Genomic DNA, 21,468 nt, shown 5'->3' on the forward strand with positions numbered 1-21,468 from the left:
GCCTGGCCATTACCTTCCTGTGGAATACCACTTGAAAAGAAAAAAAAAATCTGGCTTCCATCACAGTCTGTGCTTTCTCCCCTTGACTCGGATTGTCTCTGGTTGATTTTTGACCAGGCCAATCAGCGAACACAAGGTGAAGTTGTGACCAATGACATTGATTTTCTGCGATGTTTTAAAATTGTAGTCTGACTGGAGTTTTAACAATGGCAGTGGCGGAAGTAAACAAAGCCATTCAGTTCGCATTGGCCATGCTACCAAATATTAAATTAACTTCAACTTTGTTCAGCTTGGAACTTCTCCATTTGCAGTGGAGAATGGTTGTTTCCAGCGCGGGCAATCTCTGGTAAGTTTCTTACTGTTTGTCTTGGGCAAACTGTACCAACTGAATAAAATTTAAAACCTCAACACAGTTCATGCCTCGGTGAAGCAATCATTTCTCAACAGCTGAGAGTACAGACCCTGTGAACGAGCAATGTGTAGTACAAGGAACTGGTTTTTACCAGGCTAGGAATGGGCTAGAGTTCAAAACTAAACCCAAACCTGAAAAAAACTGGTTAAGCACTTACAAATAAGTAGGATGCTCATTAAAAACCTTATAAAGATGCTGAATATGTTTTGAAAAAGTACCTTTATTGATTTCTCTTTGTTTTCAAGTTGGACTGTACAAAATGTTTGCCTCATTAAAGGTGAAAACTTTGTTAAAATGATACACAATGGTCTCGTTTTTTACACCACAAAAAAAAAAAAAAACTGGCATTTGAACAGAGGCTTGTAGAGTTTTTATCTCCACTGGGTGCATGTGTGTATTGGAGGGGTGTAGGTTGCAAAGGAGAGTCTTCAGAAGAAGGGTTGCCTGGGAGACCAGCCTGGAACCCCTCTTTCTCCTTCCTCCCTGTTTTAAAGGTGCATCAGTAATTAATCCAAAACTATTTCAGGAAAGGCACGTTCCTGTGAGTGGGGTGAAGCCCTTCATAAAACCTGCCGCTTCTCTGTGTTTCCTTAATGCCACCAATCTCGATTCCAAGCCTGCCATTGTCAACATCAAAAGAAAGGAAATGCTGAGGTTTTTTTTTCCCCCGTGTGTGTGTGTGTGTGTGTGCGTGAGTGTGTGTGTGGGGGGCTGCGTGTCTGTTTTTGAGGGAGCCTACACAGCGAAGCAGTGAGAGCCACTCGCGTTTTTTCCTCATTATTTAAGCGTATATGCGATTTCTTTTCGTCGCCTTTCCCTTCTTAAGAGTCTGGAGACAACTTCCTGGAAACCTTGCTGTGTAGTGGTGCCAGCCCCCTTCTTTCTCCCCCCCTCCTTCCCCACTGCCAGCTGAGTGACGTCTCGCATGGAGAGGAAAAAGGGGGGAGCTGAAAACTCGGCGCGCACACTGAAACCTCTCATTCATTTCGTCCTTAAATGCGACCGGTTGCAGAGACGGGGGGGAAAAAAACAGCCTCGGATTTAATTAGCTGGGTTCTCTCAGTCCTCTGCTTAGTGATCGCTCATTTGCGCGGGTATTAATCTTTCTCTCTTTTTTGTCTTACTGTCTCTCTCTCGCTCTATCCTGTGCTCTCCCTTTCTTGCTCTCTCTGGAGGCTGTGGAGATGATTATGCACCCATGGGAGACAGACACCACAGCCGAGCCAAGCTTCCGTGCGCTTCCGTGGAGTTGTTATGGCCGGGAAGAATGTCACCCACTTCTGCCGGTGCACAAATTTCATTTTGAGCGCAGATTTTGAGAGATAATCACTGCCCCCCTTTTTTTCCCACGGAATTTGCTTGAATTGCGATTGTTGAGGTATTTCAGATTTGAGCAGAGCGCAACTTGCCTGCGTTTCCAACAGCCAGTTAATCTTCGGAGTGTGATCACTGATACTGTCCGTCTAATGGATGGGGGGAGCTGAATTACTGTCGGGGTCTTCACTATTCAACAAGCTGCGCTGCTCGCTCCTCCTGGCTGCACAGCGATGGGCGCAGTTTGCCTGAGCCTTTCATTCCGTCTCGCTTCTTCGGCCCAGCTTGTTGAATCTCCACCTTGGTGACTAAAATGGAGATTTTCTAACAAACTTCAAAAATCATCATCAGTCGACTCCATCTTTCGTACAAAAGTTGAGCATGGCGCGTCCGGGTCTTTGCGTCTGGAGACTGTTTTGGCTCCTGAGCGCCTTGGCGGATTTTGCGCTGCTCCAGGAGACCTACGCGCCACACTCCATACGGACACAGGGGCACTTGACCCTCGGCGGACTCTTCCCGGTGCACTCCAGGGGACCCGACGGCACGCCGTGCGGGGACCTGAAAAAGGAGAACGGCATCCAGCGCTTGGAGGCCATGATGTATGCGCTGGACCAGATCAACCAGGACGAGCAACTCTTACCCAACATCACCCTTGGCGCACGGGTGCTTGACACTTGCTCGAGGGATACGTACGCTCTGGAGCAGTCCTTAACTTTTGTGCAAGCCCTCATCACAAAGGACACTTCAGACGTGAGGTGCACGAACGGGGAGCCGCCGGTGTTCGTCAAGCCCGAGAAAGTGGTGGGAGTGATCGGAGCCTCGGCGAGCTCGGTGTCGATTATGGTTGCCAACATCCTACGCCTGTTTCAGGCAAGTCTCTGAGCAAGTTTATTTATTTATTTTTCTTGTGTGTGGCTTTCATGTTTTTATTATTTATTTCCCACTACTGTGAACAATCCCATGGCATTTGTGCGCTTCAGGGGGGACAGAGGAAGTGGTGCGCCTACTCTTTCCCTATCCGAGAAGAATAAATAATAATAAAAAAAGTGGATATACTTCCCCTGCATAAGTTTTCATTCATATTCTGATCGCGAATTCTGTCCACTTTATAAGTGGTGGGGATTCTAGAAGGGCAGGTGGTGTGAGTTTGGGGGGCTTTCCAAACCACTACACTGTGTGGATGCGACAGCTGAGTGTGCTGTTGCATGTCCCCGGTGGTGCTGAAAGAACAGCTCCCGTCTGTTCCAGTCTCACTCCAGAGTCTGGATGAGTGGGCATTGACAGCCTGACACAATCACACCCAAACTCAACTACCCCCCTCCTGAGAATAACAGGCCTATTTCATGTGATTGCACATGATTATAGGAGCCTCTTGTACAACAAGACTGCAGGCGGTTCTTTTTATATATATGTATGTATATATATATATATATATATATATATATATATATATATATATATATATATATATATATATATATATATATATATATAAATTGTTTTAAAACTCAAAGACTAGATTACAGTTGAGTTGGCCTGCTTTTATCTCCACACGGCCTCGCTTTCAAACTGTTTTCAGCCTTATTGAACTAGATGACTGCAAGTCAAAGAGACTGAATGTTTTATCTTTTTAAAAAGGTGTTTGTGGTCACATCTCCTTATCTTGCTTACAGTCAGCTGCTGGTGCTGCATTCAAACAGGAAGCAGCAGCAGCAGGGCACCAATACACCAAATTAAATATTTAAAGCACAGCTCCATGGTAAAATAACTAATTGCTTGAAACACAACGTACCTACTCTTGCAAGTGTACAGAGTTGTGAGCAGTCTTTCCTGTGTGCATGGGGACAGTAGAGCAGGAGCTGGAGTGTTTGTGCTAATGATTTGCGGTTGCAGATTGCAACTCGCAGACTTGTCGTGCAGTGTTTTGTTTCAGTTCAATTAGACAGAGCATTGGCCTGACAGTAAGTATCAGTTAAACTGCAACTGGAAGACCATCAACATACTTAACAAGCTTTTAGCTCTTCCATATTTTTCCTTTTTACATGCGCATACAGAAAGCGCCACAAACATAATACCATCATTTATTTATTTATTGGCTATTTTGTGGGTTTTGAGGCTCAAGTGGCTGGACAGATGGACTCCACCACAGCTTTTAGTCTTGCTGCCACTTCACTTGTTAATATAGCATAGGAAATTTCCGTGATAGTAGTTTGGTTAAAAAAAAACAAAAAAAAAACACACACACATTCAGTCGTTATTCTAACTTTATTTATTTAATTTATTGATGAGTGTTTGGTTGTTCTGTGCACATCAAATTTCTGCTCATTAATCTCTATGCAAGATCTGCAAAACAGATCACTCTCCAGTTCCCTTCAGTCTCTCCTCCTCCCACCAGTCGGACCCGCACGTCTGCGAGCATCAAGGTGTCAGAGTGTAGGTGTAGTTCATGCGCAATGTGGCTCTGAAGCTCGGCTGTCGTAATCAAGCTTGAGGAATCTTTGGAGTGACAGCAGTTGTCATGCAGCTTCATCCATCACTCCGTGCAACCCCCTTGCTTCCCCGAAACTGTTTCCAGAGAGCGAGACTTAATCATCATGCCAAAATTGCCACACCTGAACGATGAGAAATTAAGCATTCCTTTGAAAATATTCACCTTAGCATTACCCTGTTTTTAATAATTTAATGTACTAGCTGGAACTGGTAGAAATGCAACTTTCGGTGCAAGCCTATGTCGCAACTCAGTGCCTTGACAAACTATTTACACACCTTAAATATTCTTAGACTTTGACATTCTACAATCAATGTTTCTGTTTTGATTTTATGATGTCGACAAAGAAAGTTATTTAAAGTTATGAAGATGTAAATCTTGGTTGTAATTGATCAGTGCTTGTTTGCTGTGTCCCCTTCATGACTTTTGACCAACAGCAAATTGAACTACTTATGCATTTTTTAGACAGTGGCTTTGTTTATGCCATTTTCTGTGAAGATCTTCTCATCTGTCAGTTTAGGTGGTCATGTCTTTTTGGTTTGCACTTTTGCCATACCTTTCCTGTTTTTGGATGGTGGAATTAACAATGAAACACCTTGAAGTTTGAAGTTGACATCAAAAATGTTACATATATTACTGGATATTAATCTTTTTACATAGTTATAGTGATCAAATAAGAACTCCAGTCCCATTTCCCCTTCATTGTCTTTTGGAATTTGACAGGTTTCTGAACAAAATACAAATGTCCTCATCCCAAGCTGTAATTCATGAGCTATGAACAGATACACCCCCCCCCCCCCCAAAAAATACATTGATTTCTTGAGAGAAAAGCTTTTTAGGTAAAATGTTTCACAGCAGCTCAATCTAGATGCCGAAGCAGAGTGAGTACTCCTGAAGCCAAATGTCTGAAGTTGCCCTCCTAGCCTACTTACCTCATTGTTCTCTCTGAATATCAATAGGTCATTTGGTGTCTCACTCCTGTGATAAATGAATCATCAGGGAAGCTAAATAATGATCGCAGATTTTATTGCCAGATTCCAAATATCATGGCCCGTCTATTCAAGACATGAGTGGCTGCTGAACTGTTAATGCTGGGAAATTGACATGAGGGATAGATTTTTCTGAGGACCCAGGAGGGTTGATCAATACTGTTGCCATGGTGAGGCCGATTTGCTGCTAAGATGTTTTTATTTCTGTGCCTTTCATGCTGCGTTGGAAATGAGAAGCAACAATGCCACACGAGGAAAAGAAATCAATCTGCAGAACTCAGGAATTGTTATCAGCAGCTATGATGTTTTGCACCTTTTCGGAAAAAAAGAAAATCGCCCATTCCCTTGTTTTCTGCTCTCGATCATAAGGAGAAGAAGGATGACAACGCAGTTCAAAGAACGAGGCAACTTTTGTCCATTTGTAAGTTTTAGCCTCTTGAATGAATCATAAAATAGATTTTTATCAAGATGACATTTAACATCAGGGAGTGCGGTCTGCTGTTCAGCATTGCATCTTTTCTGCTGAAGGCTGAGGGAAAAACCTTGTATTGAATCCAGGTGAACTCCGTCTTGTCCTCCTGTCGGGGGAAGCAGCCCCCTTAGAATAGCTGTCTAAGTGAGGCATTGATGTCCTCTGCTCTCATAGCACTGACAGGCTCCAGTCGGCTCTCCTTTTTCACAGAATCATCGCTGTGACTGATTTGAAGGAGATGGAAGACTTGCAGTGTGATCCATTCAGCTGACAGTGGAGGAGATGGACACCAGAGGAATAAGAAGGGCTCATTGTGTGCGGGGGTGCGTGCGTGTGTGTGTGAGTGACACTACAAGCTCCAAATATGACACTAAATACCAGAGGTTAAGTAAATCGGGTTTTCTGTGGACTTTTGCTTAAGGCAATTAGTTACAACCCTGCTATAATATTCAGCCAGATGATAAATGATAAAAAAACGCAGATGGTGTCAAATATGCAGGATTATGAGTGGGTAATCATGCATAAGTAGGCACATACTTATCGTGCAGAGCCTTGCAAAAAGCACATTTTCACATTTTGTCACCTTACAGCCAAAAGCTACTATGCTAAGATATGCTGTGTAATGTACTGTCATTTTATGTATCAGATCAACACATTGCAGTCTAAAGCGTGAAGTGAAAGGCGAAGGATATCTGTTTTTTGAAAAGTTTAACAAATGAAGGTTGGAATTAGGGTGAACATATGTATTCAGCCCTCCTGAGTCAATATATGTAATTTTAAAAAGCCACATTTTGGAGACTGATTTTTTTTTGTTTGGTCTGATTGCACACCCACAGCATAATGCTGCCATCATCATGTTTCACATTTGCAATGGAGTATTCAGAGTGTATGTGGTGTAACCTTTCCACTGTGCATAAAGTCTCATCTGACCAGATCAAGAAAATGTTTTTGGTCTCCTCTGGTCTGTGGAACATTTCAAACTGAAAATCATTGGGCTATCAATAATAATTGGATTTTTTTTTTTTACTAGTTTTTCATGCAGATTTGTAAAGTGCATGACTAACTGTTATCCTGTTGGCAAAATCTTTTATCCAAGTTGTGAATCTCAGCAGCTCCTGTGGAGTTACCAAAGACCCGTAGGCTTCCTCTCTGATTAATGCTTTCCTTGTCCTGGCTGTTTTCTGATGTGGATGGCCATGTTTCAGGCAGTTTTGTAGTTATTATGTTTAAAGCTTGGGATTTTTTTTATAGCCTAACAATGTTCTCAGCTTCTCCACTGCTTTATCTCTTACCTGTCTGGAGTGTTCTTTTAAAATACACACCGATGGACTACATATCACTTGGTAACCTTCTGAGCATAGTTGGTTGCATTGAATTTTACTTGGCTTTATTTAGGGATACTGGATTAACAGAAGCTGAATATAAATGTACACCAAGTGTTTAAAAAATCACAAATACCTTTTTTGTCAGTATATCAAACAAAATCCCAATGAAACACATTGTACATTACAGTTTTAATGCGACAGAGTGCGAAAAAGTTTTTTGAAAGACCTCTACATGCTCACAAACTAATAAAATCGCTGAAGGACAGAAGACAAAAGGGTCCTGTGGACATTTAATAAACCAAATCACTGATTTCAGCTTTTGTGTTTTCTCTCCATCTTTGCTAATGGGCTGCTTCTCGTGCCATTAAACACAGACTTGCCCGAGTACAGTTTAACTTTTACAACGCTGTAAAATATTGAAAGTAAAAGGAATTTTTTCTATTCACATTATTGTATATACCATTCAGTAGAAATGTCTGTTGCCTTGCTATTGTGCACATGTCCCTGTGGGATATAAAGAAGTGGAACTGCAAATGTTTCTAACACTATTAGCTGGAACATACAAGAAATATTGTTTGGATATTTTTAAAAGCTCCCATAAGAAAATTCTGCACAAACTACCCTGTGGACTGATATTAAAGCCGTGTTGGGATATGAATGACTACAATAAGCTACCAAACAGGGCCAATCATGGCCAGGCACTCATTAACAGGGTGGTTTATTCAAGAGAATTAAAACATGAATCAAACTGTTCAGCCCATCTGTAGGGCAGAGCAGTCAGATAAATAATGTATTGAGTTACATTTCTGGCTTCTTAAGGTCATAAAGTCCTCATGGTTATGAGAAGCAAATTATTCTTCATAGCATTTTAAAATAATCCTTTAACTTAGATTCTTTTATATATCCAGCACACTTCTTTTATTTGCAGCAAAGAGCTACTCTGTTTAGGGCTCAGTTCAAGTCAAATATAGATAAATGTTGTGTCAAAAAGCAATAAGTGAACACAAGAACAAGCAGGTGATTTTGTGTTTCAGTATTAAAGCTTCAACTCTTTTTAGGTGAGACAGAAGAAAGTTTAAACCTTGATACATTCTTGTATGAACACAGTTGTTAAAACCTGTGACACTATATCAGGCAAGACAACTAGGGTGCTATACTTTAACTATACTTTAAGGAATGAAATGAAAATTAATTTTATTCCAGAAGTACATATTTACTTTAGAAAATTTGCTTTTGAAAAATCTGACTGTTAATTTAAGTAGCTTTATTCACTAGTAAAAAATACTGCATAAATAATGCTACAGCAATAAATGTTTTTTTATAAAGTCACTGCTGTCATCAGATCTTTTAGCTCTTTGTCGGTCATTACTTTTGATAATCTAATTCTTCCTAGAGGTCAAAACTTAAGTTTGTAATTGCCCTTTTTCTGCCTCTACATCTCTCTGGTTCCTTCTTCTGTTCACCCACTTTTCCTGTGTTGTTTCGGATCATTAACCTGTTGATAAATCCAGTGAAGAGTTATTTTCAGTAGTCTGGCAGAGCCCAACCATACATCTATTAAAATACCGCAGTATTTCAGAGAGTGAATAATGCAATACACTCTAACAACTTTCCTAGGGTTTTTGGAAGAAAATAGATCCACAGCATTTTTCCCTTCATACTCCACAGAGTTATAAAAGGTATCTGACCTCATATTCATCCATGCACATCTACCTGTAGTCTTGTTTGACTAATAGTGAACATGGTTTTAAATCAAAGACCCTGTGCCATTTAGCATTTTGTGTTTGTTATGAAGACTTGGTCATCCCAAGATACAACTGTTTGCTGGAGCTCTGGAGTGTTTAAATTTTTTTTTTTACCTTCTTTATCTTCCTGCTCACTGGTTTGAACCGTTAAAGATTGCTCTGATTGTAAGTGTAGATAGGGAATTATTTGTTCTTACCATTTCCTAACTCACAAGGATCAACACACATCTGTCTTATCTACATGACACGTTTTCCTGTCTTGCTATTGTAAGGAGAAGCTTAATTGAATTGCCCTCTATGTCACACTGCATTCACAGCCCCTAAAAAACAAACAGGAAAGAATTACAAAATAAAAGTTACCACTAACAGACTAGGCTAGATAGCTAGATAGAGAGATTCATAATTCATCAGTTAGACAGGTGGTTTTATGCAGGTCTTGTTGACTTCATGTTCATAATAAATTAATATTTAACTTTTCCAAAATCTAAGATTTACCCATTAACCGGGTTAAACAGCTTCTATAGCTGCTCGATCTTGTTCAGCATTGTTGCATGGGGGTGGTGTGGTGGCTTAGTGGTTGCCAGTCCATCACAAAACACACAACACTGCATAACACGTCAGTAATTTATGCATGCCATTTCATGCAAAGTGTTGTTTAGGAGACATTGCCTTCTTATTTATCTTGTACTCATTTCAGAATTATTGGAAAATATGAGCAAACATATAACAAGCATTTGAATAGAAATCAGTGGGCTGTGTCATGCAAAGTTGATATTTTAGGACACTATTACCTTCAGTTCAGTGACTCCTTCTACTGGTTATAATTTGAACCCTTCAGGTATTTTGACCAAAATAAACTTCAATTGTCAAAGAGGAGTTGACTCATACGCTGAAGTAAGTAATAAGGACGCCATGAGAAGTAGAGTTGCAAGTATGCTAACAATGGCATTCTATAAGATGACAGTAACACGCCTTTTGTTTGGTACTTAATGCTTAAACGCTTGTACTTTTGCAGCTCGATGTCCATGCAGTCATGGTGAGCTGCACAACATCAGCTCCTTCCCTCCCCCTTTTGTCCGTGGAATTACTTGTGTTCTTCAAGCATGCAGTTATACAAACAGGAAAACAAACAATCAATACTTACTTAAGGAAAGGTCACTACCACCTGCTCCTTCAAATTGGCTGGTGTATCGGTGAGTATTGCTGTTTTCTGAGGGCAGAGTTCAAACACATTGAACTTTTGAAGAAGTCAGCGAGGCGAGAACGGTTTATGTCCCGAAGCAAAAGCATTCTGGCTTGGAGGGTGAAATACTCGAGGATGACTAGAGGACGCAGGTGAAAGATTTTTCTTTAGGAATATTTATTTGGATGCTAGGACACAAACACACTGCCTCAAGAACGTTCTTGCATTTTATCACATTACAAACAAAAGCATTGATATATTTCATGAACCAAAGCAAAACAGCACCTTGTTTTCTAGAGTATTTACAAGTCTAAATCTGAAAATGGCCACATGCATTTGTACTTGTCCACATACTCTGATACCCCTTCATAAAATCCAGTTATCACCTTATTAGTAAATATTATCTCTGTAATTTTATTTTCAACATAACTCAACTGTTCTATGTGGCCCTCAGAGGTTTGGTAGCGAAAAATGTCATATTTTGTAAGGCATACATTAGCCAATCCCAACAGTTAATTTTATGTTTAAATTATATTTGGGAGTTTGAATTTTAGTGTTTCCTTAAGGAAAATCCAATGATAAAAAGTTGCAGCTATATATAGACTTATATGGACATATAGGCGAACAGCCTGAGCTGCTTGTGCAGTGTTAATAAAATGAATAAATTCAGCTGCTGTTAGACAAGTTGTCATAGCTGTTGACACAAAGCTGTTGGGTCAGCCGCCTGCTAAGATGAATTTGTGAACAAGTAATATTAATGTTATTCCTTATGGCCGGGGGGGGGGGGGGGGCAGGGTTAGCTTTATTATGCAGCAAAGTAATAGCTTCCTATATGAAAAATATATTCTCTAACAAAAGAGAATACATTTGTATTCTGGTCTTCATTTTTTTTTAACACAGGAGCTTGTTTATTGCTCTTTTGTGTGATTTTCAGCTAATAAATGTGGTTTTGCTGTCTTTAATAAGTACCATGCCTGACTTCTACATCAGTTCAGGGTTTTGGTTGGATAATCTCAACAATTCGACTCTCTATAGGGTCATACTCTTTATTGTGCTGCATTTGAGATCACAACAAATGCTGCTATAAACTCACATTGAGGTCACAGCCCAACCACTCGGAACCGATCGTCTCAGTCGCTGTAAAATGTGACAAGAATATAGGAGTATCAGACTTCGTTGGAAGTTTTGTGCAGCTTTTTTTTTCTCTACTGAGCAGAAGGAGCCAGAGGAGAGGAAACCCCATTACGTCGGATCCTCTTACGGGGATGAGTGGAAAGGCACAAGGAGGTCTCTGCTTGCTGCTGCTTCTCCTCTCACTCATTCCTCTGAAAAGTAAAACTTGATTTGAAAACTTGGTTCTGCAGAAAGCCATCCAGTGTGGAGTGAAAGGCACCACCGCGGAGTCCATTGTAGTCCGTTCAAAAAGCATCATCTGTGACCTGCGCAACGTTCAGTGCAGAGCATCGGTTTCAAAGCCTCTCATCTGTTGTGGGTTTATCTTCTGCATGACTAAATAACATCCAACTCTGTTTCTCAGCTCTTATGTAAGTACAAAAGGTCTGTAGAGATGAGTAAGAAGTTTGCCTTCTAAATATGATCTTCTCCTGGGGTTTTTTGGTTTTTTTTTTTACAAGCACTTATCTCGTAGTCCCACAAATCTGCGTAAATGAGTCAAGTAAATTTGCTAAAAGGCTGCTTTTAGTGCTGCCTTTCAGTGTGTCTGGAGCTTCAAAACGCAACATTGAGTTTCCTTTTCTGTGCTTTGTTCTCTATTTCATCACTCTGAACACTTTCCACATCCACCTCTGAAATCACAAGGCACACTAGAAATTATACTGCACTTAAGACTAATATGGTGGATTTACTTGTCACAGAGAATTCCCTCTAGGGACATGAAAGAGAAAAGGCCACAAAGGTATGAAGAAAAGAGAAACACACGAGAATGTTTACCACATTTCTAAGCAATATAAAAACCTTGAATGAAAAGTTTCAGACACACTTACGTCATGGGGTAAATATTCAGTCACACAAAAGTGGCTAAAGGAAGTGATGGGGGTAAATAAGTGAAATTAATTAATTAAAAATAAAAAAAATTTAAATTTTTGCAACAGTATCCTGGAGCTTAAAAACAGGCCTGGTGTTTTTCATCAGTCAAACTTGTGTAAAGCATGATTGTTTTTAAAAAAAGACAGTTAGGTCTGGGCATACACTGCACAGTCATTGTTTTCAGCACCAACTTGAACTATACGACTATATTGCAGGGTTCAATAATTCACAGCTCACGAATCATGTCCTCACACCCTACGACCTGATGCTTGGATGTGACCTGACTGCTCACACTGTCCGTGCGTTCATCAAACGTAACCTTGAATTCACAGTTACAAAGAAGAAAAAGAAAAATCTGGAAGTGAGGAGATGCCCGCCTGAGAATAAACGAATGCTCAACAAAAGCAAACATGCTTCCTTGGCACCCCTTGCCATTGTGTGCGGAGAAACTTCAACTTTAACGTCATTACAGTTAGCTACATTCCTTTACTGCAGTTAAGTGTTTGAAAACATCTTGCTGTATGCTAATTTGAGGGAGATGAGGGAATCTTAAAGTAAATATGGAAGGATAAATGCTTTGGGGGAAAAAAAACCTACTTATTTTTATGCATCTTTGAAGACTTCTGAAGTTCATAAATTCCAGTATTCAAATTTCTGCCTGTCCTTTTTGCTGACACGTGTACTTTTAGTCAAGCAACATTTAATAATAATAATATATCATATTATATTCAGCAGTGCAATACCCTCAGGACTGGCGACCAGAATTTCAAACAGACTTGATTTTCATGCAGCCGAATGATTGCTGATTGGGAGCTGGTCGTGAGGTGTTAATCGCTTCTCGTTACACTCTGTAATTCACAATGCATGACAAATACTTTGGCTGAGGCTCCACCAGATAGCAAAAAGAAAGTCGTCTGCTACCGAGCCAAATGTCACATAGTGTATACCCAGCTTAAAGCTAAGTACTAAATACATGAATAATTCAGGGGTATCCAGACAATTTTACAATGTAGACGTAGGACAACTGTTGGTAACTTTTGTGTCTAAAATTGAGTAATTTCTAGCTCCAAGCTAAAGTATCCCTAAAACTTGAGTAGTTTCACATATTCACAGATTCCTGTGCAAATAAAAACCTCAAAATTTGCCTTGTATATTTATTCAGTCCCTCCTTACTCCGATACCTTTGAATGAAATCCAGTAAAAAATTATTTTCAGGAGAAATCATCTAGTTAATGAATAGATTTCATCCGTGTGTCACTAAAAACTTTACTCTTGAGTTGAAACTATACTTTAAGTTGAAAAACTTGCTTGACTAAAAGTAAGCAGTATTTTATTAAAAATACTCAAGAACTGAGCAGCTGATGTCATGTTATCAGAAAAAGAAAAAAAAAATACAAGTATGTGAAAATTCTGGAATTTTTAAATTACATCTTCATGAAATAACAAATGGGACACATTTCTCTATCTCATTCTTTTAGAAAAAAAATAACTTTTGAAACCAATACAGTAACATATCTTAGTAACAAGAAACATGTATAAAGAGTCACTCACATGAGTCCCAAATAAAACTTCTTGGCTTACATGTACAATGTGTCAAAATTGTAAAGAAAGAAAGCTAAGTTTGCCACAAGCTATGTCACCCTGAACATCCCAACACTATGATGAAATATGCTGGTGGCAGCATTATGCGATGAAACAGAAATGTGTCATTAACAGGATTTGAGACTGGGGGTGAGGTTTACCTCCCAGCAGGATAATACGTCTAGACATACAGCTAGTACTAGGATGAAATGGTTAGATCAAGGCGTGCTATGTATTAGCACGGCACAGTTTTAGACTTCAACTTGACAAACTTGCCGCTGTATTCACTGCAAGTGAATATGAAAGGGTGGTTATATAAAGTATCAACATATGCATAATTTCCTTCCATATCACAAATTTGAAATGTGTAGGCTTGATGGCGAACTAATTAAAATACCACATCACCACATACCACATGGCCTCATTAAAATACCATCAAGTTTGTGGTAGTAATGTCACTTAGTTTTGGAAGATACTGTAGGTATGTTCATAAGTTCATTGTCTGAATCTCTGCATCCCTCTGTACTAAACGAGGGAAAATAAATCTGGGAAGAGAAAAGTGAATGTGCTAAAGGAACAACTGTAAAAGCAGTTATTCATTCATGTTTTTAACCATGTGGTTTATTTTGGGGGAGTTGTTTCTTTCAGCACTGTTCCTTCCAAGAGGAAAAATGTTGTTATCCTATCAGCCATGTAACATAAAAATATAAAATACAAGCGAAGCTTCTGGCTAAAATTGCAAAGTTCATTGAATTTGGTAATTAACTTCACGTTCATATGCTTAAAGTATACTGCAATTTTCAGTCAACAAGTCCAACAAAGCATTTTCCTGCACTTGAAGGTGAAACTGATTGAAATGTAACCACAGATTTTTATTCTCTCATCAGCTCTCAGCTGAACACAACAGAGAGTCTAAATGTTCATCTGGATTTAGGCTTGCTGTCTATTGAGCTTTTTTTTTTCATGTCAAGACGCAGCGGGACGCAGGTTGTCACAATAATTAACAGATGTTCAGCTTGATTGACTTGGCAATCGAACATTCAAGCTGACTTAAAAATCTAATTTTTGCTGGGGACCTGAATGCAGCAGAGCTAAGCCATGTTACAAGTCTTTAGTGCATTGGGATTGCTGAGGGAGGATGACATGATATTATGTTTGTCAGATAGGTGATTAACTACGGAAGAGGATTAGGGCCACTGAAAAAAAAGAATTCTGACTTTTTTTGTGATGAGAGAAAAGTCTGAATTATTTTTTTTCTTAGTTACCCTAATTCTCTTCCATAGATTGACAATAGAAAAAAAGAGCTGTCATGAATTGCAGTGTGAGGTGGTGACAATAATGCAATGAACCCAGGTTGTAGATTAAAAATTATGAATTAGTAAACCAAAAAACACACTAATCCAGGCAGCACAGATGAGCTCACACTGGTAGCAACTGGTAACATCAAAGCAACACAACAGAACTGACAGACTGGTACGACAGCTTAGACTAGGACCCAACGAGGAACAAGGAACACAGGTGGGGTTAAATACACAGAGGGTAATCACAGAACAAGACACACCTGGGAACAATCAAGGGTAGACAGGACAACATGGAGACTCAAGACACAGAAAAACTCAAATCAACACAGAGAAAACCCAATCCTGACGAGAGCTATGAGATGCTACAAAAAAGAAACAGAATTTTGCTACTGGGGTTCATGTGAAACTCAAAAATAAGTTAAAAATATGTTAAATTGCAATTATACCACAATTTATGTTTGATTATAAAATTATTGCAAGAAAATGGCAAATGATTTGAATTATTTCATACAACAGATATTACAAGAACTGGTTCTGCATAAACATGCAAACCTTGAATTCAGCAAATTATTGAAAATAGTTTTTACAGAAAATTATAACTCATTTATTTTGAAAGAAAAATTGGAAACCATCTGATTGTATCTGGTATATCTATGTCATATTCAGAAATCTCCTTTTTTAAGACATTTATCGAGCAGCATATTGTTTGTTTTTGCTACCATCTCGTATGCATATTTAGCAAATAAAGCTGTTAAAATAAATATTTAAAAAAAATGTTTAAAGTATCAAACAGCATAACTTTCTTTGTTACAGCACTAAGACCATTATGTAATTACTGTTGTCTGAGGGAGTTCATAAATGAAGGCTTATACTTGTAAACATATAAAACATCACTAATAGCAGCTTCCAGTGTAAAGAATAAATTATGTTGTATTAGCAACTGATAAAGTATTCAGTAGACATAAAAGGTCTAAAGCCCCTGAAAAAAAAAGAAATAGTTTGTTGCCTATGTGTGCGAAAGTGATGTTTGAGACAAAAACAATACTGTACCTCCACACCTCCCCCCTATAAAGGAGACATCAAAATCAGGAAAATAATGGCTTTACCAGATGAAGATTAAAGCTCAGAATACACTGAGCCATTTTAATAGCAATAAATGATGGTAGGTAGGAAGACATTCACAAGGTTTGTCTACATAATCAAATGACTTTCTACTTGGTACAAAATAATACTCGAGTCTTATAGGAATGCAAACATCTCCACTTGACTTTTTAACTACTGACATAATATTGGTTGAAGACAACAGTATAAACTGTGTAATCTATCAAGACACAATTGGGATGAAAGTCACAGCATTTGAACTGCAGGGGATGATTGACTGCGGCCATTTTCACTACTGTCCACCCTGAGGAGATTGTGAGATATTTATCCAAAAGTCAGTCATAGAAAAAAACTGCCATGGAATCGCAGATGTCATTAGGATTCAACCACCCAGGACTGAGAATGTCTGCGCCAAATTTCATGGTTGTCAGGCTCAAAACCTCCATTGTCTCCATTACAGCCACGCTCATGTAGGAAAGCTAATGCAACAATACACTTAAGATGGTAAAGTCTGTGTGGCATGTCTCACACATGAAATGAAGAGAAGGGGCAACTCTCACATAGATGTCTTGCTGTCCCTTGAGCTTTATGGCACGAGGCTGTGCCTCTACTTTAGGCTGATATGAGAACTAATGTAGGCATGAAGAGCAGCAAGAATGAGACAGAGACATGGCTGCGAGAGCTGCAAGAGAGTGAAACAAACTTACATTGTTCCTTCTGTTTGAGTGATTTTATATATTCTCAGTTTTCTCTGGTGGTTTCGAGTCATGCAAATATAAAGGCATCAGTTTGATGTTTCTCCCTTTTTCTGACTTGTACCAGTATTCGTATGTGTATCTACTGCCAACTACAAATATGATTACAGCTTAATTAGCTACATCTTGTTTTGAAATTAATGTTTTTAGGGGTTTAGATTTTAATCCATACCCCTATAGAATGTTTATAAAATATGATGTAAGTGTAAAAATTATACAACTACGTACTGAAGCTGTCATATAAATGTGAGGGGAAAAGAAATACAGTTTCACTATAAAATGTAGTAACAAAAAATAAGAGTAATTGTTCAAAATGGTACTCTAGTGCTGCCCTACCAAAAGTAGTTTATATGATTAGTTACTCTTTGAAAGAAATGATAGATGGTTAATAAAATAGGAGAAAACAAATTAGACCAAATAAGTTCATGTTCCCCCCAAAAAATTGTGCTTGTGTGTGTCGTTCCACCACGTTGGGGTTCACTGTGCTTCGTTTCTCAGAATATATAATAAACCGCCACCGGGACTCATTGTTGGTCCCTGTGTTGTGTTATTGCAGCAGGGCTTCAGGGCGCATCAGAACATTTTCAAACAACAGGCAGTAATATATAACCAATATATCAGCCAGTACAATGCGGGCCATGTACACGGAGGCTAAATTATTAAAGTGCAGCATGGGCCTCGGGTAGTTAAGCTAAAATACCTGTTGATTTTGCATTTGAAAATGAAAGAGCACAACTTCAGAGTTTTATTAGCTTCAATTTCATTTTCTGTGAATTTCCCTCGAGAAAACGCTCGCCGAATGTTATTTTTTCCTTCCGTTTCTCTCTGGGAGGGTCGTGTGTGAGTGCAGTTAAGAGTTTTTGTGTCTTGTCTTTTAAGCTTGAAAAACTATTGTATGCCTCAACCGCCAGAGCATAGGCAAAAAAAAAAGAAAAGAAAAGAAAAATCAGCTGACAGGATTACTGTGTTCAGATGTAAATCCCATGGGATTTCAAGTGCTCTCTGAGAACAGCAGCATTCTGAATGTTGCATTGATTCCTAGGAAATCCTCAATCACAATTGACATTTTGCAAATTAGACAACCTCAGTCCTTTCACATAAGGTTGCTTAAACTGCCATTGACTGAGGGCCAAAAGCTATTGATGGCACAATATAATGTTTTTTAACTGCCTTATCGGTACCAAAGCACTCAAATGTCGGCCCTAACAAGGCCAGGAAGATCGATGGAAGGTTGTTCATCAATGGATTTTGCACAGAGCAGTCACTCACCTTCTACCCGGTGGTTGAAAGCCAATCAGATTTGATACTTGCCTGCAAATTTCTGCAGTTGTCTGTAAGGCAAACTCAGCAATCTTGCATCATTCAGTCAAAAACTGTTTCACTGCAATACCACCCCTGAAAACAATTATTTAAAAAAATATATTATACAGCACCTTCAACTAGAAAAGGTGTGGAAATAAAGTCTTATATCATTGCAGTTGCATAATTTCACACTCCACACGCAAGAATGAGCACTGGAGGTTTTCTTTTTTTCTCTCTTAACATCTTCGTCAAGCTGCAGTCTGTGGCTTACCTTCTGTAAACACTTGGTCCATGCATGCACTAAATAAAAACATACTTAGAAGACGCTGTCCACTCCTGTTACTTTCCTGTTGAAAACATTAGAGAAAACTCACATGTTGTACTCAAGTCAAATCTCCAGTTTTTATTGTGTACGTCTCTGTTTTGCGACTTAAGTTTGACTCAAGTTTCAGTCCTGGACTTGAGACTCTGTCTCTGTTGTGGTAGCAAGCCACGTTTGCCATAGCTCTGGTTGTTTTAAACTTATTGATTAATGCTGTGACTGTAGATTTGAGTAGTTTTAGATTAGTTACTATATTCTGCAAATTATTGTCCTGAATAATGAAGATCAACACACATTTTTTGGATTTGGATGGTATGTTCTCTTGTCTTTATGCTTTAGATTGTGACTAATAGAAGTGGACCTTTGTGTCTCGTGTTAACTATGCCCTGGAAATCAGGAAATATTGGTCACTAGATAAAAATTTCTTAACATTCTGATCAATAATCGAAGCATACAATATAATAATACTTAGGTTAGAACTATTGTATGGAAATTGTCAGGAGTCCACCAATGATTTTGTTCAAAGCAATTATTCCCAAAAGTAGGTCTATTTTTTTTCCTTCCACGGTATAAATGGTTAAGAAATGACTAATGTCTTATTATCGAAGCTTGTTCGTGTTTCGAGCCAGAACAATAATTAAAAAACTTTACAGCAACTGGAACTGGGACAAAAAAGGCTGAATGAGGACCCGAGTTCAGCCTGCCACGGAGGAGGATGGAAGAGGAGTTAAAAATATCCTTGTACCTTGCTGCTGCAATTTTTCTTTAATATTAGTGTGCTGGAATAAAAGAGGAATTCATCTGAAATTTGCTTATATTTACCAGGGGTTCTTGTAAATGTGGAGGCCACTTGATTTAAGTAGGCTAGCAATGTTTAGTTTAGAATTAACTTTTTTAGATTGATAGAAATAACATTTTTAGATTGGCTATGCAAAATACTGAAACAGACTCGGAGTACAAAGTAAATATGGGTTTTTTAGCAATTACTGTGTATCACTATGTAAATCTAAAAACTCAGCTTTCCTAATTTTAACAAAAAAATTAACTTTAACTGACAAGCATAAATTTTGTCTCTTGAAGCATCAAATTAATTATTGTGAGACGTGAACAGCTGGTGTAAAATAAAAGACTTTCAGGACAAGCCTTAGAGACTGTATGTGAAAGACGGGATGTAATTGTCTGCACAGAGGATGTGAGCAGTAGCAGGCTGATTTGTTCAGCTCCTCAGGTGTTACACATCTGGCTTGCAGACAGTCGTTATTGACGGCGCGTTCCTCTCCTTGCTTTAAATCTAACCACTAAAACTAAAAGCTCACACTGACGTAATCATGCACATGTAATTTGTTCACATTTGGTGTCTTCAGAGCTTGGTGTTAAAAATTAATACCCGAAAGGAGCAGCAACATAATCTTAACTTCCTCTTTGACTTTGACAATTATTGTATTATACTTGTGTGAATAGTGTGCAGTCAGATGACACTGACTCAGGTTTTTCTTTTTAATCAGCCTTTCAGTGGTTTGAAAGTGGCTTCAGCTGACACGATCCCTTTAATGGGCTGTTTTTTTAATTAAACTCATTTCATGGTCTGACAATAGAAAAGAAAATGTGAATAAGAGCAGCTTTATAGGCAGTTATACTGTTACTTAAAGCATATGAGAGCACAGAGACGAGAGGAAAAGCAAATAGATGCACAAAGCTGAATAGAAACCTGATATGAAGATTAGGCTGATTGACAAATGGAGTCATACATATATAATTTAGGCCTATAAACAGTTTCTTCTTAATTTACTTTATTAAATGTGATATTTAGGTTTGAAAGCTTATATAGACAGGTGATCTGTATATAAGAACATCTTAAATCTGTGACAAAACAGTTTTTGTGCCCTCGTTATACAGAGTCGGGATTCACAGTCAGTATTTTTGTTCATTTATTTGTCAGGGACCTTACACAAGAACATTAATCTCATAAGAGAACAGATGTGTTGGATCAGATTAATCCGCTGGCTTATTTCCATCTGTGGTCCCATATCAGGTAAACAAAATACTCAGGAAATACATACACATGTAAAACAACGATAATAATTTAGCAAAAGACAAAAGGACACACTGCCAATCATGTTCCTACAATCAAGACAGGAAATTTATTTTATGTGGTTGATGTCTGTTTTCTGATTTTGTGAGAAATTAGATAGTGTTTAAAGAACTACCTATAGCTGTGCAGTAATACTTTTTGTGTTCATGTAACAACAGTATACTGAACAATCACATATTCATAGTTCAATTTTTGAACATTTTTTATATGTGTATTTTTCTGAGGAACGTTGCAACAGGGGAAGATGCGATATCATACAGCAGCCAATCCAGGAGGGCTGTTTATTTTTCTTGGTGGTGATTGGCTGTTTCCCCAAGAGAAGAAATAAGGAATACTATAGATCAATGGTACTTATGCTTTTTCAGCATGAAAATTTAAAAATTACAAATTCAAAATGATTTACCTGCTACAAAAATGCAAGACATATTTGGACATAAATGTGTCCTGCATATTTCTAAATATGCAAGACATATTCCTTTATATGTTTCATTCCATATGAAAATGACATGTTTATGTCTTGTGTGATTTGTGACGGAGTGAGAATTGCCATGAATGTTTATTTCTTCTTCAGGTGACCAGAGTGGATCCCCACCTATTCGCGGTTCAGTATTTGCGGATTCACCTATTCATAGAGCATCTAAAATATTCAAAAAGAAATGCAGCTTGAGAAGCTAAAATACCTTTGTCCAATGCCACTTGACAGAATATTGACCGGCCTTTGCAAGGGAAACAATCCAGGAGCACAATTGATTTTCTTTGATGCTTTTTGGCTGAGAGAAATAGCAGCAGGACTTAAAATAAGTAATATTATAGATGTTAGCCTCTATGTCATGCTAGTCACTAGGTCACATTTTGGAGTGTTTGAACTATCAAAACAGGCAGTTATAATTGCTTTTAGAGAAAATATCAAGTATTCATGGATAGTTCTGAACCTCCTAAATACTGGGAGTCCACTAGCAAATATTGCTGCTCCTTATTTAATTTGAACATTTTGTTTGGAAAATCTTCAATTATTCTATGAGATTATGAATGTATTTATG

The 21,468-nt window shown here is 38.4% G+C and overlaps 1 protein-coding gene across 1 annotated transcript in view; it reads left to right on the forward strand.

The window, feature by feature from the left end:
• The first annotated feature begins 1,159 nt into the window (after positions 1 to 1,159).
• LOC102235041 (metabotropic glutamate receptor 7-like) overlaps positions 1,160 to 21,468 on the forward strand; it is a 79,783-nt gene continuing 59,474 nt past the window's right edge. Inside the window, exon 1 of the mRNA XM_023341978.1 lies at positions 1,160 to 2,596. Coding sequence (XP_023197746.1) covers positions 2,108 to 2,596 — 489 coding nt within the window. The 5' untranslated portion in view covers positions 1,160 to 2,107. The remainder of the gene's footprint in view (positions 2,597 to 21,468) is intronic.

The sequence above is a fragment of the Xiphophorus maculatus genome, chromosome 1 (genome assembly GCF_002775205.1).
Source record: "Xiphophorus maculatus strain JP 163 A chromosome 1, X_maculatus-5.0-male, whole genome shotgun sequence".
NCBI classification, from domain to species: Eukaryota; Metazoa; Chordata; class Actinopteri; order Cyprinodontiformes; family Poeciliidae; genus Xiphophorus; species Xiphophorus maculatus.